This window comes from Meles meles, chromosome 11 (assembly GCF_922984935.1).
Source record: "Meles meles chromosome 11, mMelMel3.1 paternal haplotype, whole genome shotgun sequence".
Classification (NCBI taxonomy): Eukaryota; Metazoa; Chordata; class Mammalia; order Carnivora; family Mustelidae; genus Meles; species Meles meles.
The window spans coordinates 89,584,283-89,610,399 of record NC_060076.1 but is presented as its reverse complement, the minus strand read 5'-3'; the positions used below and the strand labels follow the sequence as shown (position 1 = coordinate 89,610,399).

The following is a 26,117-nucleotide window of genomic DNA, read 5'->3' as shown; positions in this document are numbered from 1 at the left end:
GAATCATAAAAAAAAAGGGGGGGGGGGAATACTACTATTTAACTCCGTGAGCAAAGCACTTAGTTCTTGCAGATGGTACTCAAGGATCCTAAACTACTCCAAATGTATTTTAGCCTCTGGGCTAAGCTCTAAGGAGTATAAACCAAACATGCTCTCAACAGTTAAGTCGACATGAGTCAAGGCAAAATATTAACAACAAACCCCGTGTCTAAATGGAATAAGCCTGCTATTCCAAGTGAAGGAAACAGCCAAAGGCACCAGGCATCATTTACTCGTCCTCTTCGATGACGGGAGTGACGGTGAAGTTGCTGGGCTCGGAGGCAGACTCACATTCAAGCACTCCCTTTGTGCTCTCGTTACTAATAGGAGAGCTGCTGGAGAGGGAAACCAAGCCAGAATCTTGACTGCTGGGCGGCGAGAATACTGGGATGTGGGGAGAGACAGGGAGGGAGAAGAGTATGTTAAAAGTGGCTAGTCTTTCCGCATTCAGTATTCAATTAGGTTCCAACAAAGATAGAGGCACTGTGCATTTCTATTCTGAGTTGAAAGTGTTGTTCTAGGCACTCATTAAAAACCCCAATGTTTCTTTAGGAAACACACACACACACACACACATAGTATTTCTGCACAATATCTATTCAGTTATCTGAGTTGAAGGGGAAAGTTAGGTGGCAGAGTTCTGAATTTACGTGCATAAAGAGGAAAATTTAAAAAAAAAAAAGTCTTTTCCCCCTTCCCCCGCTGCAGAAACTATTTCCTCCCTTCACTGAACCCCTCCCCTTTATGTAAAGGATGCTAATAGAACTTGTCTTGTCAAATGATCCCTCTGACAAATTACCCCAAGCAAGGCTCCATGCATGTGTTTCCACCCTTTAACAGGTAACCCTAAATTTTCTAACATGTAGCCAGCGAAGGTGATAGATTAATATACCTGGTATTTCTCTTGGACTTATGGGGCCAAACACTTGCTATTTACATAACTTTTGAAAACTAAAGAGTTTTTTTAATATAAAAAGTTAAAGGAATACCTTCACTAAAATAGGAGTCAGGTAGAGATTTTAAAAGCAAATCTATGAACGTAAAACTCTACTAGGACCTGACATTAAATATGAAGGATGATAATGTGCTGAGCAATTTCTGCAACCTTACCAGCCACAGTAGATACAAAATTTAAGCAAAAGGGTCTCTGACCTTCTTAACCTTAGCCGAGTTCAGACCCACCCCCAGAACTCCCTTCCTGCCTAGAGTGAATGTAATTAAGGGGAAGCTGCAGTGGTAATTTCTCTCCTCATTAACTTCCTGATTGGTTTCAGCCTCAGGATTCTGCCGGGCAGTAGTTTGTCACCAATTCCAAATGGCCAATCGTTAATACTAATGTTTGTGTAACTAACTGCCAGCATCTGCCACGGCTTCTTGTACAACAATAATGGTGAAAGGGTACATTAGTGCTCCTGTGTTAATTCAGCCTGTGTTCATCAATAGGGAAATCTATGATGTAATTAGCAAAATGCACTGGGAGCTGAGTGCTGGAGTCATTTGTAGAGAACTAAATCATAGTAGAAGCTGTACCGGGTCCTGATGTGTTTGCCATCAATACTTATTATGTTTGGGATTTAATAAGGTATATTACCATGCTGAAAAGAGACCTTTTTACAAGAGAACACTATTTACGCTTGTTATGGGTTTGGAAAAGGTTTGCTGCAGCTAGTGGAACCACACAGAACTAAAAGAACAGAGCTGGGATTTAAGAGGCAGACCTTGAACCACACCACTAGACCAACTTATTTCAGAAAGCCCCTTTCTTTTCATGTGACATACAGATGGACAGACAGAAGGACGGAGAGTTTTATATGACTACCTCAAATACCACCAATAAGGAAAGGCACAGATCTGAGAACTTAGTGAGTAAATCTGAGAAACAAGGCAATTTCCTGACCAGCAACTATCTTTGATATTGATAGTATTTGTTTAGTCACTTAAATCAAAAGCAAGAGTAAAAGTGTGTAAGCTCCTTTTTTAAAAAATTTTTTTAAAGTAGAACACCGTTAAATGTACTTCACAGACACCAAACAGCGTACACATGCTTATATAAATACATATGGCAACCAAAAACCCCCGTGAACCTATAAAATCTGAAGCCTTCATCTTATTGCAGTTCATAAAGGCTAAATTCAAATTTTCTATGGATGCAAAGTTCCCTGCAAATCCAAGATGATTTATGAATGGCGCTGTGTGCCCAGAATGCTACACACACACACACACACACACACACACACACACACACACACACAGGTTTTCCAAAGTCAGCAGACTTTGCTCTGACATCTTGTCCCCTACACAGATCTGGACAGCTAAGAGCCAACTGCAGAGTCCGCGGGCTGATCAGCCCACTGCCCCATCCCACCTCAAACCAGTGACAGAAGGTCCTCTGTCAGGAGCAATGGGGACAGGAGGGAGCCTTTACTGCCTACTTCCTGCGTGCCACAAACCTTAACGAAGTATGTAATGCTCCAACCATTCACTGGAAGAATTATTCTCAAGGGGTGACACAGGGGACCCTCTGGAAGCTGAAGGGCAGTGTGGCACCAGCCAGCCTGACCCACGGTCTCACTCTCCCTGCACTGTCCCCCACCCTTGGGCATCATATTTAGTGACTGGCCATGGAAATGTCCTAGTCTCTGAGTTTAAGGAGGCAAAATACCTGACCCTTGTCAGACTCAGGCAGCAGCTAGGAAGGGGTCAGTGAGTGCTCCCCTGACATGTCCTGGGCCCCCAGTCTGCCTCCTGCCTTCCGTCAGCGGACCTAGGGGTGCCCCCTCCCCATTACTCCCCGCCCTACACCATCCACTCACAGTTAACTGATCTGTGACCGAAAAGGGGAAGGGCAGGAATTCTGCAAAAGGAAGAAATCAGGGGGTAGCCCCCTTTGCCCTCAGTTGCCTTGTGGGTGTTTTCTTGGGAAGTACTCCTGAGACTCCGGCTCCAGAGACACAACAGGGTGTCACCTGCACAGACGGGGGCAGGGCTGCAGCCGCCTTCACGCGTGACTGCACTCCAGAGAAGATGCAAATAAATGAACGCAACCTGTTTTGAAAAATGCCAGTGTTTTTCACTATCTCTCTATGTTGTCTATGTTATTCTTACTTTTGTCGAGGCTTAGCAGCGTCTTTGCAAAGGGGGCTGCCGAAGTTCCGGACAGTATTTACTGAACTTAGTTTGTGTGGCCCCTCCCAACAGTAGTTACAGTCAAGATTTCCTCAGCGTTCTCTTGGGAGGAAAATGTCCAAACCCTATTTTACTGCCACCCTCAAAAGGACCCTCTCCATTTTAATGCAGCTTCATTAAATGTTGTTGGGGGAAGAGTAATCATTGACCACTGTAAGTTATTTTATACCGATTAAAAATTCAAAAGTCAGAATTATCTTTTCTGCCTTTTGATTTGATTCTAATGAGCCTGACACAAGGCTAATTTCAACTCAAAATGTTCCCCTTAATTATTTGTGGAAATGCTAATGCCTTGTGTCAGTGGGACTGTGAGAAAAGGTGCACTGTTGGTAGCACTAGAAATCGGTTCAGTCCTTCTGGACAGCAATCTAGGGACATGTAATAAGAACCGTAAAACTGTTCATCCCCTCTGACCTGGTAATTCCACTCTGGGGAATAAGCCCAAAGAAAGAAAGAATGATTGGCCCAGCGATGCTCCGCACACAACTATTTGCATCACTGAAGATGTCAGTGCTGTGCTCCAGTGCTGGGGGGTGGGGGTGGGGCTGGGGGGCAGCTGGGCTTGGGCTGGGGGCTGAGGGGGGAAGCAGCAAGCATTCACAGGCAATAAACAATTCAGGATTCTGCTACCCTTCCATCAATCATGGACAGGCTCCCAGCATTTCCCAGCATTTCCAGAAACTGAAGAAATGACTTCTGGACACCGAAGTGGGGACTAAAAATTAAGAAACAGAAAAACTTGCCCATTTGATTTTTTTGTGTGGGTTCCAATGAAAAGTGGGCAAACCTCTTCCAGGCTGACCCTTGAATGAACCAGCAAGCCCAGTATCTGTTTTCTCTCAAGTAGCCTGTCTGTCTAAAAAGCTAAAGGGGCTTTTACACTTATTTAAAAACAAACAAAAAAATCTTATACATAATCACTCTAACCAGTGCTGAGGGAAAAAAATTAAAGATGATTGCAGCGATACTATCTATCTTACTGCACTCCCCTCCCCCCCCAAAAAAACCCACCTCACAAAAAAACAAAACAAAAACCACTCTAACTGCTAAATCTTTCAACATCGCAAAGACCCCTGACTTTTAACTTGAATGATCTGTTGGAAGTCAGTGGGCTGGAACGAATAATTCTCCTCCAGTGATGTGAGAAAACAGGATATTCATGCTTGAGAAAAATTTTCTTCCTCTCTCTGTTAAACGCTGTTAAACGCCCACTAAGAAACCATTTAAAAATAAGAATATGAGCGGCACTCCTCAATTGTTAGCGGCTCCACGCCTCCGTGTGGACAGGAAGAAAACAAAAGTGCCGGCTTCTGGTCTCCTGAGTTTGCAGGCCTCAGTCTGATGAAAAGCTAACGAAAATTTCTCAAACAACAAATTCTTCCGCTCCGTGCTAACTGTCGTGTTTGGAAATAAAATCACGTCCAATCAACACCACTTAGCAGATATGTGAGGTTTCACAATGGGGCTCTTTTCCACAGAGGCACTGCTGCCCTTCTCACTCACGTCTAAAATAATTAGGATTATCGGAGCCGTCCAAAGCTTGGCAGGTTCAGTCTGTACTTTCAAACAGCATTAATTCTTGGCACTCGGAACAAGGGATAAAAGGTAAAGATATGAATGGAGATCTTTATTCAACCCGATCTATCACGGATTAGCTCATTCTTTTCCAGTTCATGCCTGCACTCTAGTTAAGGGCAGGGCTAAGCTGTAACTGATGTAATTAGAAACCACAAGCTGAGAAAAATAGCCCTTTATTAATCCCCCCCTTTACTATCTATTTGCTAAAAAAAAAAAAATATATATATATATATATATATATAATCTTTGAAACAATTGAATGTGTATTTCCTCCACCTACATGTACTGAAAGGGCAGTGGCAAAGTGACAAAGAGGGGGCTGTTAGGATTATGTTCTTGCAAACACATCTTCGGGGCAGCGGTAAAATCCAGCCCCCATTTTGAGAGGGGCCAGCTCTGCGCTCTGTGCGCTGTGGAGAGAAGTGGCCCAGCCCCGGAGGGGGGTCACTGAGGCAGGAAGCAGGCGCACAGCAGTCCTTCTCCCCAACAACCGCACCGCCAGGGCGGCAAGGGAGGGCCACTGCTAAAAACTAAGTGACCTCGCAGGAGAAAGAGCGTTATTTATGCACTAGTAACAGTACCCCTCCCCCTAAACTTCGTGTCTAACACGGATCCACGAATCACAAAGTCAACACCAGGACAACTCTTTGGTTCTCAAAATCAGCAGGAGCGGATCAGGCAGCCTGCGGAAGTGCGGTGCAGAAGCCTGGGGCGGGCTCACAGCCTGGCCTGCCTGTGGCTGCAGCGCACTGGCCTACTGCTCCAGGAAGTCGGGGACAACACACCAAAAGCACTCCCCTACCGACCTACACAGTCCAACAGAAAGGGAAGAATCCTTTCTGGATTGTTTTAATGTAGCGCACAAAAAAGGAAAAGCCAGGGGCGCCTGGGTGGCTCCGTCGGTCAGGCGTCTGCCTTCGGCCCGGGTCTTGATCCCAGAGTCCTGGAATCGAGTCGCACATTGGGCTTCCTGCTAAGCAGGAAGTCGGCTTCACCCTTTGACCCTCCCCCATCTCATGCTCTCTCTCACTCTCTCTCTGAATAAATAAAATCTTTAGGGAAAAAAAAAAATAGAAAGAAAGGAAAAGCGAGAAGGGACACCATTCAGCCTCTCACCCTCCACCCCCAACCTGGGACCCAGGTAGAACCCTCTGGGGCCAGAAGCCCTCCTCAGCTCCCCCCCGCCACCCCCTACAGGACAGACACTCCTGAACTAAGGCATGGCAGCCTCATGGGGCCCCCCATTCCTTGCTTATTTCTTAGAGGGGGGTCAGAAAACTGGAGTGTCAAAACAAGCCCATGAATAAGCAAAGCGACCCGACCACAGCCCATCCTGATGGGTGCTCAGTGTCTCCAAGGACCTTCCTGCTCACTTCCCTCAAGCCCCCACCCATCAGCAGTGGTGATATTGCTGGTGGCTCCCTGACCCCGAAGTGAAGAGACGTCTCTCCCTGACTCCTTCGTTCCTGATCTCTCTGAAGGGAGCAAGTGTGCACATGAGGGGTTCACACGTCATGATGGGCCCACAGACTTCTCTCACCCTGGGAGGCAGCATCTGGGGAGATACACCACCCAAACGTTCATGCTGCCTCACTGGGTTTTCACCAAAATATACGCAGTCTTAAAACCTACATATACCGTGGCTTTCACTCCTCTTAGGTAACAACACCCTGAGACAAATCCTCACGCTGGCCAACTCTGCTCTACTCTGCCCTTCAGTGAACCAGACACTAGGCTGACTCTGAAGAAATCCCCTGTATTACCTGGGGGATGGACATAAGCATCCTTGCCTTGGTTTCCCCATTGTGACATGAGGCTAACCACAGGCCACTGTGCTAATTAGTGAGTAACAGTAATTAGTTTCCTTATTCCATTGGTCAGCAGTCTACGTCTCGGTGTGTTAAAGTTAGAAAGTTCTTGCTTTTGAAGGTGTAGGATGTCAAGGGGGATTTGGTACAAGGTCTGCTCACACATACACGTGCCTTCCTCAGAGAGGGGAATGAGGAACACACCTGTACTTTACAGGGCCTAGAGCCTAGCCGGGGTGTCTCAACCAACCTAATCCTCACTTGGACAATAGGCCCCTTGTGACATAAGCTCTTGGGGGTGTGTGTAACAGGATGGCTGGTGTCAAATCAAAATCAAATAGCAGAACGTCTGTGGGCATGCTTTATAAACTGTACAAAAAATAGTGTTATCATCCAACAATCAAGGAAACCATCCCTTTAGACAGTAGTATCCGGAAGCAGGAAGACTCTCTTATGTTTCAGCCTAAGTTTGTCGAAGAGGTGGGGACTCTGGGAAGTAGTGGGCAGAGGCAGTCATGCTCCAGAAGTAAGGTCTCCCCATTTCCAGTCCACAGTGACTGGGTGCCTGGAGCCCTGAGAATGGAGGCTTGCTGGGGCAGCCTGAGCTGATCTGCAGACAAAGACAACAGGACACAGCCAGGGGAACGTGTGCAGGCGTGGTCATTTCCACACCCTATCCATGCCTCAGTGTTCCTGTCTGTAAAATGGGAACAGAGTAGAGCACTTAGTTCTACATACACTGGTGGGGCCCCGTAAAGCCCGATGCAGCTGAAAAGCCCACATTCAAAACACATAATGTGTCCCCATTTGGTGATCCGCACGTGGGGCCTGGCCACAGCAGCACCTTGGCACTGTCTAGGCTCTGCCCCTAGAACCACCTCCCAGCCCCCAGCCTCCTCCCTGCTGCCCTCAGACGCCTCTAAGAGAATGTTCCAGAAGACTGTGGGATCTGCCATCAGACAGAGTCTGGGTTTCTTTAATTGTCAGAGGATTTGTAAAGAATAATCATGTGTCTCACAAAGCTGCTCTAGGATTGAGATGACATATGACAAAACAGCTGGTAGACTTGAAGACTCTACACACTTGTCAGTCATTACACCCCACACTGAGCCTGAAAACTTCAGAAAAAGTGAGTCTATGTACGCCACTATCTACACAGAACGAAGAAATCAGTAAGATTTGTGGTAACACTGGTTGAGAAAGGAAAAAAAAAATGACATCACAGGGTTGCCTGGGTGGCTCAGTGGGTTAAAGCCTCTGCCTTCAGCTCAGGTCATGATCCCAGGGTCCTGGGATCGAGTCCCACATCGGGCTCTCTGCTCCACAGGGAGCCTGCTTCCTCCTCTCTCTCTGCCTGCCTCTCTGCCTACTTGAGATCTCTGTCTGTCAAATAAATAAAATTAAATTAAAATGACATCACAGGTCAAACTGAATGTTCTCAGATGGGGTTCAATTCTGATGTTCAAGGAAAGGGGACTTGTATTTTGTTCATTTTTTTTGTTTGTTTTAAGATTTTATTTATTTAAGGGGCGCCTGGGTGGCTCAGTGGATTAAGCCGCTGCCTTCGGCTCGGGTCATGATCTCAGGGTCTTGGGATCGAGCCCCGCATCCGGCTCTCTGCTCAGCAGGGAGCCTGTTTCCTCCTCTCTCTCTGTCTGCCTCTCTGCCTACTTGTGATCTCTCTCTCTGTCAAATAAATAAATAAAATCTTAAAAAAAAAAAAAAAAGATTTTATTTATTTAAGATAGAGCAAGAGAGAGAGAGCTCATGGCAGAGGGAGAAGCCAGATCCCCAACACGGGACTTGATCCCAGGACATGGGGATCATGACCTGAGCCGAAGGCCGATGCTTCATGACTGAGCCACCCAGGTGCCCTCTTTATTCATCCTTCTTTACACATCTGAAGACTGACAGTTAAAACAAATTCCAAGTTGAAAGCCGAGCCTGTTAGTCTGTGCCTTCTATAGCGCCAAGCTCCCAAGCTCGTTCCAGAGTCACAAGTAACATTTCCCAAGGTTGCGCCCAGGGGCCAGAAATGGGCTCAGCCAGCGGAGCCCTCAGGCCTCCTCGTGGCAGAAACAGGAAGTCAGCCTACAAGCTGGAAGACAAACATCTGGGAAACTGAAACAGGACAGCTACCATCTGTGCTCTAGCACTGTGCAGGGCACACAGCGGGTGTTTAATAAGGGATGAACGTGTGGGAAAGACCATGGCAGTCCGTCTTCGCAGGATGTGGCATAACCAGAGGACAGAGCTCACCCACACACCAGCAGGAGAGTCGCAGGCCTACTGCCAGTCTGGGGAACTAGAGCGTGCACGGGTTTTAGGTGCTTCCGTCTGTCTGTCCTGCAGAGACTCGAAGCAAAGCTGGGGCACACACGCTTCTGCAGAGAGAAGTCGCAGCAAACACACCCTGGGCCAGGCGGCGGACCTGGGATCTCAGCCTGGGCCAGGCCCAAAAAGCCTGGCTCCTGGGGAGCACATGGGACCCTGCTCCCCAGGGACTCTGCAATGCCAACAAGGGCTCGGGTCCACGAGCAGTGCCTGACCGGTGGAGGGGGTGGGGTGGGAAACACGCAGCAGCAGCAGCAAACACAGTTCAAACACGCCCATGATGGCATCTCAGAAACTAAAGCTGACCCGGCAAGCAGGATGCTTGAAAGTCATCTCTGGAGTTGATTTCCCATTCGATTCTGGGACCTGAGAAAATGGCAGGAATCAAACCCAGGACGCAGGCTGTGTGTGGCATCGATCATGCTAAAAAAAACTGGCCTGGCTCTGTCCAGATGCTCTGTAGCAAGAGAAGCATTTCACGGAGCCCTGCAGTTTTCTGTGCACTGAGAAGGAGAAAGGGTCACAGATGTTTCGGCCTTAAAGGATAATACGAGGCACCTTGTGAAGGCTGAGAAAAAGGATGCGAGTTTTGGAGGCAACACCTCTGCCAGGAGGGCAGGTCACAAGGAAGCAGAGTCCAGCACTGGAAGGAGCTCGTTTTCTGGCTAATCCACCAGCCTGAGGCCGCCTTTCACTTTGGAATCCTATCGTCTTCCATAAAACACGCTCTTTTACAAAACAGTTTAGATAATGTAGTTTTAGCCACATGCTTTTATTTTTAAATTTTTCTTATTAAAATTCTTATTAAAATTTAAAAATTTTATTGTACTTATTCATTTGAGAGCGAGCGAGCGAGAGAGAGCACGAGCAGAGGAAAGGGGGCAGAGGGAGAGACTTCACCCAGAACAGGGTGCCTGACACGGGCCGGGCTCCATCCATGACCTGAAGATCACGACCTGAGCCAAAGGCAGACACTTAGCCAACTGAACCACCCAGGAACCCCTAGCCACATGGTTTTAAAGAAGTTCTTCATTTAGAGATATCCTGACACTTTGCCTTTGAAATGGATATAAGAGAAAGTCTGTGAACCATTTCTCAAATAAAAGTCATATAAAATTTGCAGCTTGTAATTCAAAAGTAAATACTGTGCCCCAAATGCTGTGTTATAAACAGGGCAGAGGGTGGTGTTGGGTAAATTATTTCATCCTTACTACCAGGGGACTCAGTCCTTCAAAGGCAAATACATAGCCTCAGGCTATGTATTTACTGAGGCCTGATAGCCTCTGTATTGGCTATCATCCCAGGCCAGCTTTTCATTCTCCTTCCTAGCTAGCATTACAGGAAATCGAAGACCAGTAATTATTAATATTTTCCTCTGATACAGAATAAGGAAGTAGATGCCAGGATGCATCTAAAAAAATACACCAGAGGAAATCAATCAGGATAGAAAATTCCAGGCATTTCCGGACAGGAGGACACATGCCTGCTCAGAGCCACACAAGCTACTTTACCACCTGAATACAACACAGCCATCACGGATGGACAGTAAGTTCGGGTTACAGGAGCAAAAACACACTATTTTGGAAAGGTTCATGCTAAGGGTGAAGAGAAATAACAAAATAATAGAACAAACTGTACATTTTTCCAAAAGACAATTTCTATACCAACCCTAAGACCCCAAAATCTAAAGGAAAAAAAAAAGGAAATTCAATATACATATTTCCTTTTTTTTTTTTTTTAAAGATTTTATTTACTTATTTGACACAGAGAGACACAGCAAGAGAGGGAACACAAGCAGCGAGAGTGGGAGAGGGAGAAGAAGGTTTCTTGCGGAGCAGGGAGCCTGATGCGGGGCTAGATATAGGGCTCGATTCCAGGATGCAGGGATCATGACCTGAGCTGAGGATAGATGCTTAACCACTGAGCCACCCAGGTGCCCCTCAATATATGTATCTCTGAATTATCTCTGAAAGTAAAGTACCACCTTTTCATTTAGCCCGCAGGAAAGGACTTCCATCCTTTCTGTGGGTCCAGTTAATCTGTGAGTGACAGAAGGCATTCAGGGAGCACAATGGCGCCTTCTCCCCTCCAGATGTCTGTGATATGTTTTAAGTGTTTCAGGAGAGAAGAGTTCATGATTGGACAAGGATTTTAGTTTCCCTTCAAGAAAACAGTTTCCTGGGGCGCCTGGGTGGCTTAAAGCCTCTGCCTTCCGCTCAGGTCACGATCCCAGGGTCCTGGGATCAAGCCCTGCATCGGGCTCTCTGCTCATCCGGGAGCCTGCCTACGCCCCCTGCCTGCCTCTCTGCCTACTTGTGATCTTTGTCTGTCAAATAAATAAATAAAATCTTTAAAAAAGAAAGAAAGAAAACATTTTCCTTTTTCTCCTCAACTGCATCCCATCTGAAGCCAAAGTTGATAGCAGCCCGTGCTTGGGGGCTCCACAGAACGACCCCCTCCAGCCCCTTGGAGTGAGATGCTCCTGCCCAGGGACAGCTCCTGCTGGTCCACTGAGGACAGCTCGGAACTGAAGGAAACCAACCCTGGCAAGTAGTTACCAAAGCACGAGATAAATTGTTACTTCACTCTTCCTTACTCTGGTCAACAGGTTGGTTTCCCTTTCAGGATTTAGTTTTTGGGTTTGAATTTTTTTATTGTGGTGAAACACATGGAACACAAAGCATATCATTTTCACCATTTTTAAGTGTACAGCTGAGGGGTATTAAGTTTAGACATGTTGTTATGCACCTGCCATCTCCAGAGCTTTTTCATCTTCCCAAACGGAAACTCCATACCTGCTCACCAGGAACGGTCCTTTCCCTCCTCCCTCAGCCCTGGGGAGCCATCCTTCTGTCTGTCTCTGTGAATGTGACAACTCCAGGAAGCTCCCATCAGTGGGGTCATGCAGTATTTGTCCTTTCGCAACTGACTGCTTATTTCAGTATGCATCGTGTCCTCAAGTTTCATCCATGTTGTAGCATGGGGCAGGATTCCCTTCCTTTTGAAGGCTGAATAATATTCCATGGTATGTAGACACCACACTTTGTTTACCCGTTCGTTTATCACTGGATGTGCGGGTTGTGTGTGCCTCTGGCTACTGTGAATAATGCTGGTGTGATCGGTGGTGTTCAAATTATCTGTTCAATTCCCTGTTCATAGTTCTTTGGGGTACAACCCCAGAAGTGGGATTGCTGGACTATATAGTAATTTTATATTCAGTTTTTTGAGGAATTGCTAGACCGTTTTCCACAGCAGCTACACTGTCTGACATTCCCACCAGCAATGCACAGGGGTTCCAATTTCTCTGTATCCTTGCTAACACTATTTTCTGTTTGAATAATAGCCATCCTGAGGGGGACTTGGTCTTTTTTTTTTTTTAAAGATTTATTTGAGAGATAGCGAGCACAAGCGAGCACAAGTGAGAGAACAGAGGGAAAGGGAGAATCTCAGGCAGACTCCCGGCTGAGCATGGAGCCCGCTATGGGCCTCAATCTCATGACCCTCCCATCACAACCTGAGCTTAAGAGCCAGCCGCTTAACTGACTGTGCCACTCAGGGACCCCTGGTCTTTTTTCTATTACTCCCTTCCCTCAGTCTCTCCCCACACTTCTTAATGCCGACTTACTGTCCTGTCTCCACTGTACTACCACCAAACGTGACTGAAGAACTGCCCTCCATGTCTACCTGCTGGGTTACCCCTGGCAAACTGGTGGCCGTCTTATTCCCAGGCAAGTTTTCTTCAGGTCACCCATGACGTGCTGATCTCCGCAGCCCAGGGATGCTCCGGTCATCCTTCCTCCCTCAGGGGCACTAGACACTTAACCCTGCCCCTTCCCCTTCCCCTTCCACTGTGGCTCTCCCAGCTTTCTCTGCCTTCCATCTCTTCTCTAGCCTCTACCCTTCAGGCTTTCTCCAAACTGCATGCTTTGTCTCCCCCTTTCCACACAAACTTTAAATATCACCTTCTTGCAAATGACTTCAATTTTTATCTCTTGCCCTGATTTCTGAGAACTACTTCCGTATTTTCAGTATCTGCTGGACATCTCTACCTCATTAACTCCCTGCAGTGTAAATTCACTATGTTTAAAAGTAAACCCACCATCTTTCTCCACAGAGTAAACCCAACCCTGTTCTCTTGGGTCCTGAGCCCACCCACTTCACCTGCTGTGGCTCCAAGCCTCAGGATTACTTTAGGAAACTTCTCCCACCATCTTCCTCCCACCTCTAAGCACTGGAAAAGTCCTGCTCATGTGAGCCCCATGGAGCTCTTCCACGGATCTCTCCTTTCCATGACCCCATCTCTCCACTCCCCAGACTGGAACCCGCGCTCATCACCTTGCAGCTGATCTGCTAGCGTCTGGTTGTCCTGCTCAGGCCTCTCGCTTGCACTTCACCCAGGATGGCCCCTGTGTTTCCAGAGGCCCATCTCCTTTCCCCAGTCAACACCTCACGTGGTATCTGGAAACGTCCAAACCTGCTGGCCTGGCATCTGAGGAGCAGGCGGATTCCCCACATGCCCCCTGCACTGGAACCGTGTTCCAGACTTCTCCCGCTCTCTGCCCTGGAGCAGACCCAGGAGCATTGGATACGAGCTCGTGCTGATCCCACGGTCCCCCAATCTCCACACGTCAAACCCAGTTCAAAGCCACTTCCCTGGTCGCTCTCAGCAGAAACGATGCCCAGGCTACTTCGTTGTGGCCTTTCATGTGGTTCTGTCACTTCCACTTTCCTCTCCCCTTCCACAAAACGGACCCAACAACTCTCCCCATAGAATAGGGTAAGAGGCGCCTGGCTGGCTGGCTCAGTGGGTTGAGCATCTGACTCTTGATATTGGCTCAAGTCTTGACCTCGGGGTTGTGAGTCTGAGTCCCATGTTGGGCTCTGTGCTGGGCATGGAACCTAGTTTAAAAAAAAAAAAAGAACAGGAACAGGGTAGGATTCCACTTCGTATTTGTCTCTGGGGCCCTTTGGTGACCACCATTTAAAGGCCTTACATCTGGTAAGTACTCAACAAACAGTGGTTGATGAAGAAATGAGAGAATGAATAATTCACTGGTTAAAGCCAGCTGAGCTGTTTCCTGGACCCCAAGCAGTCGTGACTGGCACGAGAACAATGACCGAGAGGCAGCTGTCAAGGACAAGGGCAAAGGGATGGCCGCCGGCCCCACATCCAGGAAGGGGACGGGATTCCAAGGGAGCTGGGAGTCCAATTATAGATGTGACAGTGAACCCGAACCCTCAAGAAAAGTTCAGCATCCTGAAGGCAAGAAAGAAGAGAATCCATTTATAAACCTCCCTGCTGTCAGATGGTGGGAGGCAGGAACTTTGGCAACAGCAGGAGAAATGATCAGTCATTTGGGAAATTCATTTCTGCGAAACAGCTGATTTCTTGAGGATGGAGATTTAATGAGGCATCATAAATCAACTTTTTCTTTTTGCGGGGGGTGGGGGGGAATTGGGAGGTTGGGAGGGAACAGAGGGAGAAGGAGAGAGTATTTTAAGCAGGTCCAGCCCAATGCAGGGCTCAATCGTATGACCTGAGCCGAAATCCAGAGTCAGATCCTCATCAACTGTGCGACCCAGGCGCCATGTATCTACTCAGTCCTGGACACCGCCACTTTACTCTGGACACTAACCGAGATATCAGAACGATGAAACTGGAGGACAGGAAGGCATATGGGCACTTGTTTTCTCTGCAGTGAAAGAACCTTATAAAACTACTATCTTCAACAAGTAGGTAATGTGGTGCCATCAGGTAGGTTTTGGAAAGACTGCTTTTATTATCGACTGACTAAGATGTGAACACCACAAAAAATCGGCTTCATTCAACAGACCTACAGAGAACCTGGGCCTCAACATCCCTCACAAGCGGCCCTGACACACCCACAGGGGCCAGTGTGCAAAGCCAGGCTCGGCTAATCTCAGAGATGTCAATCTTCCAAACCTGGATGTCTTGGAGATTCAAGTCTGTAGTCTATCAGAATGACAACTAAGAGAAAAAAAAACCTTTCAGCTTAAAAAAAAAATGATCAACAAGAAGCATATAAATTTCACTGACTCCAAGTAACCCACAGGGCAGCATTTGGTCACAATATAATTGATTTCACCCTTAATGCTACTGTTGAAAGTCTTTAAATGCCCCAGCACTGACTCCAGCCCACACACTCCTCCTTGAGCCCCCATTCCAAGTAGATCAGGTATTTTCACACTTGGTTCATCTTCAGTGAAGACTGTAATTAAATCTTTAATTTGAAAACAAGAGTGAAAGTCCAGCACTCTGCATTATAAGCTGCCCTGGGAGCTTGGAGCAAAGAACAATCAGATAACGAATGGTGACCTCAGCTCCTTCAAGCTCAAGTAATTTGCTAATTTCAGAAGGTACCAGCTCATCTCAGTAGTGACCAATTTACACGTGGAAGTGCTTTCCACAGTTACCTGGCCAGCCTCCTGGGAATCAGGAACGTTATTTAAATTGCATAAACTGTCAAGTTTATGTGCTGCCTGGCCTTTTGATGACACCATCATTGTTAAAGCGTAAGTTTCAGAACACGTTTTATTTCACATCCAAGGGGTAGGAAGAGTTCTGTTAGGGAGCTGGGTGTTCTCAGGAATGGAACGACTCCTGGTCCTTTTTACTTCCTCACCCACCTCCAGAACTTGCTGAAACTCTTCTTAAGCAGAAGGCAAGGCAGTGTGGTGCAAACCGGTTACCTAATTCTTAGAGTATTTATAAGCATCTGCTCTGTGCCCTGCATGGCAGTAGCCACAGGGAATAGGGCCGTGAATAAAACCAGTCTCTGTTCTCATAAGGAAACCGCCAGGCACACCTGTAACCAGAGACACCTGGGACCGGATTCCAGCTGGGTCACTTACTGGGGATGTGACCGTGGGAATAATGCGACAGCTCTGAACCTCGACTCCTTATCATGCATTAATGAAAAACAATAATGTTAAAGCTGTTGCAATTAAAAAGAAAACATACCAAGTACTGGGTCGACATGAGTGTCCTCCCTCCCCTTGTTCCTCTCCGTAGTAAGAGAGCAGATAATCAGTACGGGCTGCAGGTGTACACTGAGGCATGTGAAGCAGAATCCGGAGGAAGGCGGTGTTCTCTTCTCCATTCTGCTCGTCTGAACCTTTGTGTGTTTCTCACCTGCTTGCACGTCTTCTCTGTTGTTAGGAATCTGTGGGCCCTGCCCCCTTCCCCGGTCTCCCCTCTGCCACATCACCCCTTTACCTCAACCCGCTCCAGAAACAGTTCTAGTCATTCAGGAACCACTTGGAGCTCTTGACAAAAAGCTCCCAATTAAATTATGAGGTAAATGCAAGCTTCATGCTTTGACCCTCTTGTCAGTGTTTTCATTTTCTTGACACTGCAGGGATGCCATCTGGGGACAGGGGAAATTTCTCGACTGCTGCCTATATGGCTCAATACCCAGAATGTACTGCTGTCAACTGGGTACATCTTGAGTGCCGCTTCGACTAGGTCAGGGTTTCGTACTGTGCCGCAAAGACGCTCTTGCTGAGCCAGGTTCTGGCCCGGCTGTGGCCCCTCCGGGCACGGAGTCACAGCCTTTAGAGTGTCTAGGGTGAGACACTCTCCTGCTGATAATCAGCTTCCCTTCCTGGAGCTTAACGAGAAAGAAGTCCTACGGCAAACCAGAAAACCATTGGTATTTTAAGAATCGAAGTTACAAGACAATTGCTTTCCACTAAAAGTAACTTTTCTAGCACTTCACAGACACACCAGAATCCTAATGAAGTACGCGTCGGACACTGAATAAAATGAACTTCTAATTATTTTTGTTAGGAAGTGGTGTTAGTTTTCACACTAAAGCAGGGAGAACTGAGAGAAAAGGAAAAGACACAAATATTAACATTAGCTAACTGGTGGCTTGGGAGGTAAGGGGGGAATTTATCAAGCTAAATCAAGGTCATCCATTTATGTAAAAGTACTTAGAAGCTTCTGCGTCAAAATAAGCTATCAAATGCCAAAGGACTTAAGTTTGTTAAATGTGTTTAACAAACACATTATTTTTGTAATAATAAAAAGTGCTATAAAAAGGCAGAAAGGAAGGATAAGAGGAAATGAAAGAAGACAGAGGCCATGCTGGAAACCCAGCCCCACCCCCGCGTGAACCGTAGGAGGGAGCTCCTTAATGAGCACAGGCCGTGGACACCGGGAGATGAAGCAGGGATTCTGAGGAAGGCTGGACCCCCAGCCTCAGGCACGGGCTGAGTGCTGACCTAGGTAAGCAGGCCTGTGAAATGAGCCTCAGCCCACATTATTTATTAGTATAATTATTAATAATAATCGCTATCATTCACTGAGGCCCTATCGTGTTCCAGGCTGTACTTTGCTTATCATCTGAACAAAACACCCTTTGGGGAGGTGGGTAGTAATAACCTCACTGGGCACATTTTACAAACTGAGGCCCAGAGATGGTGATTAACATCCAAGGTCACACAAGGGTGGAGTGTCAGAGCTAGAAAGTCCTCAGGCCTTGAATGGGGACTGACTACCGCAAGGCCACAGCACCCGACCAGCGGTTTGCTGTCTCTGCCCGCCCACTGCAGACTGCACCCGGGGGCCCTCTGCCTGCCAGCCATCCCCTTCTACATCGTCACAAAGTTGTTGCCTGAGTTCCTCCCCAGAAAGCCACAGTTTTCCCCAAAGAGACACCTCTGATGTCCAAGCATCACCTGAGCTGGAGCTCTGCCTTCTGAAAATGAATCCAATTAGCAATAATCGCGCCTCGGATAAACCTCATTGGCTACGATACTGCCACTGCGCAAAGCTCTGAAAATGAATCCAGGAAGAGGTAGCTACCCCGGGGACCCCAATTCCCGCATTTTAAAAATCTGTTTTCCAAGCAAAAGAGATTTCAGGAATCCATCAGGCGATTTGGTGGAGTGAAGGGTTGGGGACAATTTACCTGTTTGCGGCTGATTGTCAGATGCTGGGTGTTTCAGAAAATGAAGTAGGAATCACTTGGCAGAACCCTGCATTCTCTTCCAAGGCCACCTCCTGCTGAGAGCCTTGTGGGCCCCAAGCAGCGGAGCCGGAGGGGACAGTATGCCCTGGGCCAGCAGGGAGGCCGCCAGGGGCCATGGAGTGAGCACTGACTTCTACCAAGATCCCCGGCACCTGGGAGGAGAGTCTGACAAAGAACCTTAGGATCTGGGAATCTGAGAGCTATCAGACCCTGATGTGTCCAAAAAGTGTTCAAAGGATCTTATTTTTCCCAAGTTACATGTGTCTCGGGAGAGGAGAGGAAAGGGGGACAACAGACCCTTCCTAGTGTAAACGCTTGCTTTCCCCCGCCTCCAATCTAAGAGCACGTCGACCGCTCGGCAAAGCACACATACGAGCAAGCAGGGGTAGACAGGCGCCAAGGCAGGACACACCCCCACAGAACTCACGGTCCCAGCATGCTCCCCAAGCACGGACAGGCACAAAACAGCCCAATTCTGGGCAGATCCACAGAGGTGAGTGCTCAGGGTAGATAAGTAATTCTCTAGTTCCAACCCTCATGAGCTTTTGTGAAGTCAGGATGGTGACAGGGAAAAATGAAGCACCTCACGGTCAGCAGTATCAAGGCTCCTGATACATCTAACAGAAGTGCCACAGCGCCTGACCGGGACGAGCGGGCAAAACCTATCCATCAATGAAACTCACCCAGAGTTCAGGTCCTGCTCTGATCAGAGACCAGAGAGTCAGGAAATGGTTCATGGTACAATAATTCACTCCTGGATTCACACAACATCTGTCCTTAAGAGCAGGTCATCTATGGGGCCTCCGTTTCCATATCTTTAAAGTTTGGAGGTTGGGCTCACTGACTTGGGCCTTTTCTCCCAGAATGAAAATTCTGTGTTATGATTCCCATTGTGCTACCATTTCTCAAATCTGTTTCCTTTAAGCTCTAAAGGGTTAAGTGCCCACTCAAAGTCAGTTAACCGAGTACAAAACAGAGCTGGGGAGTTTAACATCAAGAGGTTACTTCCAAAGCAAGGAATTAAGACCTTTTCTCCCCTAATAAAGACATGAATATTTTCTGTCAATAATGGATGAAGAAGTTCTTTCCAATCGCTGGGATCTGACCATTAAAGGAGATGTTCAATCTCTCCAACCTTGTGCTGCTAAAGAAAGCGGCTTCAGGTGACAGGTGACAGTGTCTACCTCAGAATCAAACAATGATCATGTTATGATGACTCGGTGGAAACCGCATCAACTAATTTCTTCACAACCGGTCTCCTAACACTACTGGTTCTTCGGTACCCTGATGGACGGACTCAGTCTGTGAATCCAGTTCTCGAGGAGTGTCAACCGCTGCTCTTGTGGGACTCTCAGCTGTTGTCCACATGACCTCTTGGGCCTGGACACACACCCCTTAGCTCAGCGAGGATGTATCCTCAGCCTCTCCTACAAAGGAGACCGTGCATTTTCAGCTGCACTGAAAACACAGTTGTCTCTATACCACGTCAGCAAGAAGGCAGGTGGGATCACTTCCTCCTTCCTGTATTTTGGGCTGCCTATTAGACTGGGACCTCTAATGACAAGAAAGCAGCCACAGAGACAAAAATTGCTAGGGTCTTTACAAGCACTTCTGCTTGTCCCGGAGCTGGTGTTCTTATGCGACACTGACTGGGATTAGGAGCAAGCTGGCCGTAGACAGACCACATAGATGGGTTTGTCCTGGGATCTGTCACCTGCTCTTGTCCCTTCCCTGCAGGGAGAGGAGGAACAAAACCATCTGGTCAAACTGGCACCTCAGGTGTTGCCCAGATGCTAGACAAGAGCACCCCCTTCCTGCCAGGCCACTCAAGAGGGGCTCCGGTTCTGTGATGGAAATGAAAAGCCACCACTCGGCTCCATTCTCCACCCACCAGAGTGACCAAAATATGAATGTTAATAGTATCATGCTAGCAAAAGTTTGGGGGAAGCAGCCTCCTCATACAGTGCCGCTAGTGAACCAGCACTGCTCAGTGTGGCAGTTAATGGGACAGCATTTAATACAACCTGAGATGTAGGATTTCTTTGAAACGCCCCTTCTTAGTATCTCCCCGGAAAAACTGCAGCATGTGTGTCTAAGGTTCTGCAACACTGGTACCAAACAGCACGGCTGTCAATCGACAGAGAAGTTAACCAGTCAACTGTGGTCCATCTAAACCGTAGAACTGCATGTGCCAGTTAAAGAAAATAAAGCAGGCGTGCTGGGGTGGCCCCGTCGGTTCAGCACCCAACTCCTGGTTTTTGGCTCAGGTCACGAACTCAGGGCTTGTGAGACTGAGCTCCATGCTGCGCTCTGTACTAGGCGTGGACCCCGCTCACGATTTCTCCCTCTCCCTCTCCCCCTGCCCTTGCTCATGCACATGCTCTCTCTAAATAAATAAAATCTTAAAACAAAAAGAATACAGCAGATTGACATGAACCAACATGAAAGATCTCTAAGGCCAACTGTTGATTGAAAAAAATAGATGTTAGCAACAATGCCTTTGCTACAACCCACTTATCTTAAGAAGCCAAGCAAACTGCGTATTTCTACAGAGACTGTATCTGCACTGACTGAATTCACAGCTCAAAGTCTGGAAAGACATACAGTTAAGAATTTAGCTTTTCAGGCAACTGTTAAAATAAATGAGGAAAAAGATCACAACACAGCACACACGCTGAGACTACAACTGGCTGAAGAATATGTGTATTTAAAAAAAAAGACAACTTACAAGTCACAGACAAAATAAAAACATCAGTGTTTTGTTCATTTAGGAAAAAAATAAACTTATTTTATTTGTTCTCTCAGAACCATGTTCTGAGAAACCACAGTTTTCCAAGTTATTTTTAACTGCTTTCTTTTGAATCTGACTTAAAAAGGTAGTTTTTAGATGAATAAAGCATGAAACATAGCTGCGTGGCAAGTTCCATCTTGATGGAAGAATGAAATGCCTGATTGCAAACTATTTTGAAAGAAAAAACATCTACCTAGAGAGTCTAGTGATGATGTTCTTGTGAGCCATTTGAACCCATTTTGATTTTTGGAAATGCTACTTCACACAAGGACTAATATGCTGACAAAATCTGCAGCGTGTCATTATCACCAATTTGTTGTAAAACAGCAGGTCTTCATCCAACAATTCTAGGTAGTTCCTTTGGTTAAGCCGGTCATTTGGGAAAGTGTGCTTTAGGCAACTAGAGCTACTAAAGTATCTTGTTAACTTAATAACCTTCTAAAACACCATTTTATACACTTCCAAAAGCAAACGAGGGACTAGAATAAAAAATATACCGTGATATCTATGTTTGAGACATTATAGAATACTAACACTTTATGACACATTCCTTATTATTGTAAGAGTGATACTATAATACAGACACAAATAAAATGTTTGGAATAAAGTCAAATTTAAAGCATGCTAAAAACCCAGATGCCTGAATCAGACTTGGCTCCATGGACACAAAAGATGCAGTGACTTATGAACAAGTGATTTGAGATTCAGGGGCAAAGATTCTGTCCTCAAAATATACCCGCTACCCACAGACTGAAATACCTGAAATGCCACCATTAGAGATTCACTTCTTCAGAAAAAACTCTGATGTCCCCTGAAAATGCAAATAATCAGGAGAACTAAGACATAAACTGATATTACTGTACCATGTTATTTATCAGACTGTTTTCTCTCAAAAGAGGAGGGCCACAGGGGAGCAGGCCCCCCAACATAAGAACAAGGCCTAGATGTGTGTGTGCCCGGACTCTGTGAAGAAGTTGGATAGGATGTTGAAAGCCAACCCTACTAATCCCTCCATTTCTGTCCTGGAATTGGTCCTGCCTACAACACTGTCAACTGTAATCTTTCTAAGAATTTTGGCAGGCACAAACTCCATCAGGAACATAGAATTAAGAGCGTGGAGTTTCTAGGAAATCAGTAATAGTAACTACAATTTACTGAGCACTGGCCATATGCCATATGTGATAGTAATCCTTTGTCATACATTACTGTGTTCGATTCACACTAAAAAAAACTTAACGAGATGCATGCTCTCACCTGCAACTTACAGGTATAAAAACTGAAGTTCAAAGGAAGGAAGACACCTGTCCAGGGTCGTATGGCACTAAGTGACAACCCAGGTCAGGATGACACCAAACTCAATGCTCCATTATTCAATCGTGCCTCACAGCCACCCCCAAAAAATTACAAAGGAAAAGAAAGTAATTTCACCATGAATTCCAGTTGACCCCCCCAAACCAACCACCTTCTCTGAATGGTCACTCACACTTTTAATCTTTCTTTGAATACATATATTTTGGTTAAGAAAGATTAAAAGAGCTTCTTTCCCATGGTGCCTTTCCTGCCTTTCTTACCACAATAAATCATCTCTAGAATAGGATAATTCATCAGTAAGTTGGAAGTTGCTGATAAATCTTCAACATGTTAATTTCAACCAGTCTTTCCAGTCCCTTTCCCTGGTTGAAGTTCCCAGGTGGGAAGGAAGGCCGTTTGGCCATGGGCCATGGATCCCACCATCCCAGTGACTTCTGGACTTTAAGGAAATAAAAATAATTCACACTACTCAAATCCAGGAAATAAGGGTCAGGCAGCTATGTGTTACTTTCATGGAAAACAGAGCTAGATTAATTCGTTGTCCTATGTGAGCTGAAATGAGATTCCTATAAACAAACAGAACTAAACGCCTCTGGTACCTGACTTACACCCACACAACTTCATGTTGGCTTTTAATCCTTCCCTCACTCTTCCTCCTTGCAACTACCACACAATATACCATAGCACACCGGTCCTTGTTGTTTTGAGTTCTGGTCTTCAGTAGAACCCAAGTTGAGACAGACTTTCTTTATATTCCACCAGGTGTGAACCCGAAAGACAGTTCTGAGTTCAAATCCCGACTCTGCCATTCATTGGCCCCAACTTTTTAAAGATTTTTATTTGAGAGCAAGAGAGAGAGAGAGCGCGTGCAAAAGTGGGGGCCAAGGGAGTGGGTAGAGGGAGAGAGAGAAGCAGACTCCTGCCAGCAGGGAGTCTGACATGGGACTCCATCCTAGGATCCTGCGGTCATGACCTGAACTAAAAAGGCAGACATTTAACTGACTGAGCCACCCAGGTGGCCCCCCCGGCCTCATTCTTTGGGAAAATGACTTCTTGAAGGCTGTTGGCTTTATTACCACAAATACCCATACATATTTTTTGGTTGGGATTAAAAGAAAAATCTGGAAATAATTTCAAAAATCTCTTTAAGAACTTGAGTTGTGTCAACCAAAACCTATGCATAAACAAATAAACTTGTATGATAGTGCTAGAAATGACCAATAAAAACTGTGAATCTTTGAGAGATCTGACCATGAACACAAGAAACATACAAAGAGACAGTAGTGTTTTTAAAAATTTAAAAAATCATTTTCATATCATTGTTTCATCCTATCAGCTTATGACAACCGTGATGCAAGGAACATGAGAACATGATAAGAATACTACAAAAGGAGGCGCCTGGGTGGCTCAGTCAGTTAGGCATCTGCCTTTAGCTCAGATCATGATCCCGGGGTCCTGGGATCGAGCCCCACATTGGGCTCTCTGCTCAGCAGGCGGCCTGCTTCTCCCTCTCCCTCTGCCTGCTGTGCCCCACTGCTTGCCACTCTCCTTGCCTGTGCTCATACTGTCTTTCTCTCAAATAAATAAAATCTTAAAAAAAAAACCACAAAAAAGGAAAGTAGGTTGAACTCACTTAAGTACAGAAGTCCTAAAGTGAACCCAACAAAATGCATTAAAAAGATGACCAAGTAAGATTTATTCTAGGAATATAAGGATGATTTTATATTTGGAAACCCATTAGTGTGACTTACTACACTAGAGAGAAAAATCACATGGTTATTTTGATGGATGCCAAAAAGACATGTGATATAAAGGTAGAGCCCACTCTTGTAGGTATTCATGGGCATTACCACAGCACACACTGGAGAGGGAAAGAACAGAAAATATGTAAATCTATATGAAAGAAACGAAAAACCTTCACTCTGAAACTTCTGCTTTCCTGTATTTCCTGATTTCTGTATTATTTGATTTTCCCCCCAATGATCTTGTACTGCTTTTTGTAAAAATAATAATACTAATGGCCCCTCGAACCAGGAGTTATGCAGAGAAAAACCCAAAGCCATCTTCAGGCAGTTGTGGTCTGTAGTTAAGTGCCAATAAAGAAATAATAAAGTTCAAAGAACGAATGAGGAGAATATTAACAGACAGTGGTGCTTGGATGGTTCAGTCGGTTAAGTGTCTGCCTTTCCTTCAGATCATGATCCCAAGGTTGTGGGACAGAGTCATGCATCAGACTCCCTGCTCAGTGGGGAGTGTCCTTCTCTCTCAGCCCCTCCCCTGATCATGCGCTCTCTCTCTCTCTGACCAAAAAAAAAAAAAAAAAAAAAAAAAAAAAAGGAAAAAATCATTAAAAAAAAAAGAATTATTAACAGAATAGGAATAACTATTTTCAGCATGTGTGTAGAAGTTTCCTTCTCCAGGGACCAGGGAAAACTAACTGTTGCAATTCATTTTGGAACACATCGTGACCTAGGAGTTCCAGAACAGCTACTTCAAGAAGAGAATTCAGCCAATGAAGGTGCTCCCGGACATGGGACAACATGGGAGGTAGTTCCACAACAATGAGCAATTAAAAGGAAGTCCTTGGTAGCCTGTGGCTCAGCGGGTTAAAGCCTCTGCCTTCGGCTCAGGTCATGATCCCAGGGTCCTGGGATTGAGCCCCACATCCGGCTCTCTGCTCCGCAGGGAGCCTGCTTCCTCCTCTCTCTCTGCCTACCTCTCTGCCTAGTTGTGATTTCTCTCTGTCAAATAAATAAAATATTAAAAAAAAAAAAAAAAGAAAGATCTTGAACCATCCAGGACATTCATATGAGCAGGAGAAAGGTCAGGATCTGGCAGTTAAGGAAACAAAAAGTATTTTTAGGGGAAAGGGTCCATGAGGGACCCACATGACTGTGGGATCACTGATGTCCTGGGGGCATCCCTAGACTGCAGGGGCAGCCCAATCAGGGAGGGGTTTAGGGTGGGGGTTAGTTAGAATGCCACCCAGGAACCGACAACACCACCGCCCCTCCTCTCCCAGATCAAGGACTGCCTCTGACCTTGGCCTAAACTTAGACTGTTACATGACTCTATAAATATATATTTCTAAAAAAGATTATTATTTTTTTTTTTTTAGAGAGAGAGAGAAAGCATGTGTGAATGGGGGAAGGGCAGAGGGAGAGAGAGAACCCTGAAGCAGATACCCCAAGGCATGTGCAGCCTAAGATCATGACCTGAGCCGAAACCAAAAGTGAGCTGCCCAACAGACTGAGCCCCGCAGGAGCCCGATCCTGTGAATGTATTGGATGCCACTGAATTATATATTTTAAAACGGCCAATTTTGTGTTATATATGTGTTTAGCATCATAAGAAAAAGTATAATCACAAATAAACGATAACTAGTGCGTCACTGAGACAGGCGTTGCTGACACGGCCCAGCAAGTTCTATGGAAGAGGTAAATGGAAGAAGACAGTGGCCCAACCGAAAAGAAAACCGAAGAGAAGGAAGACAAGCAAAGGAGACGATAAGACGGTTCTTTCAGCTGCACCGACCGAGAGGAGGGCTCACAGAGCCAGAGCCGGCACCAGCACACCCGCCGAGTCTGCAGCTCCACCACGAAGGGCCGGAACTCCGATCACCTGAATTTGCAAAAGGACTGAACGCAGCCCTCTAAACAGGCTTCTCTGCGACCTAGGTAAGTAAGAACCAGGTAGCCTGTGCCCTTCATACAGGAAGTCGTGCCCAGCAACCCAAGGTGAGAAATGCGTTTTCCAAAGCATGGTTCTTTTGCCCAGGAAGGTCTGGGGTGAGACAGCACTCCCTCTTCCCGGGGCCCGTGCACCACTGGCTCACGGAGGCACTGGTCTGAGCAAGGCTGACACCCACAGCGGGAACAGTTACCATCAAGTGTTCCCAGCCCTGAGAATGATTTGGGGATAATTTCACTTGCTGCACGGGGTCCCTTTCCTACCTATCAATACCCAGAACAATGCACAATAAACCGCCCTGGTTTAACAGCAGCAAAGTGCTACTCACAGGATTAAAAAATGAGCAAATCATTTGCCTCCATTTCCTGGAGACAAACATTCGGT

At 46.3% G+C, this 26,117-nt stretch overlaps 1 protein-coding gene and 1 non-coding gene across 2 annotated transcripts in view; both read right to left on the bottom strand.

Annotated features, from left to right (window-relative positions):
• Positions 1 to 268: 268 nt before the first annotated feature.
• Positions 269 to 26,117, bottom strand: part of DMRT1 (doublesex and mab-3 related transcription factor 1) — a 106,636-nt gene continuing 80,787 nt past the window's right edge. The window contains exon 5 of the mRNA XM_046023105.1: positions 269 to 423. Coding sequence (XP_045879061.1) covers positions 269 to 423 — 155 coding nt within the window. The remainder of the gene's footprint in view (positions 424 to 26,117) is intronic.
• Positions 17,602 to 17,745, bottom strand: LOC123953620. Its single transcript, XR_006820898.1, has one exon. It is a non-coding gene; the product is annotated as a U4 spliceosomal RNA (small nuclear RNA).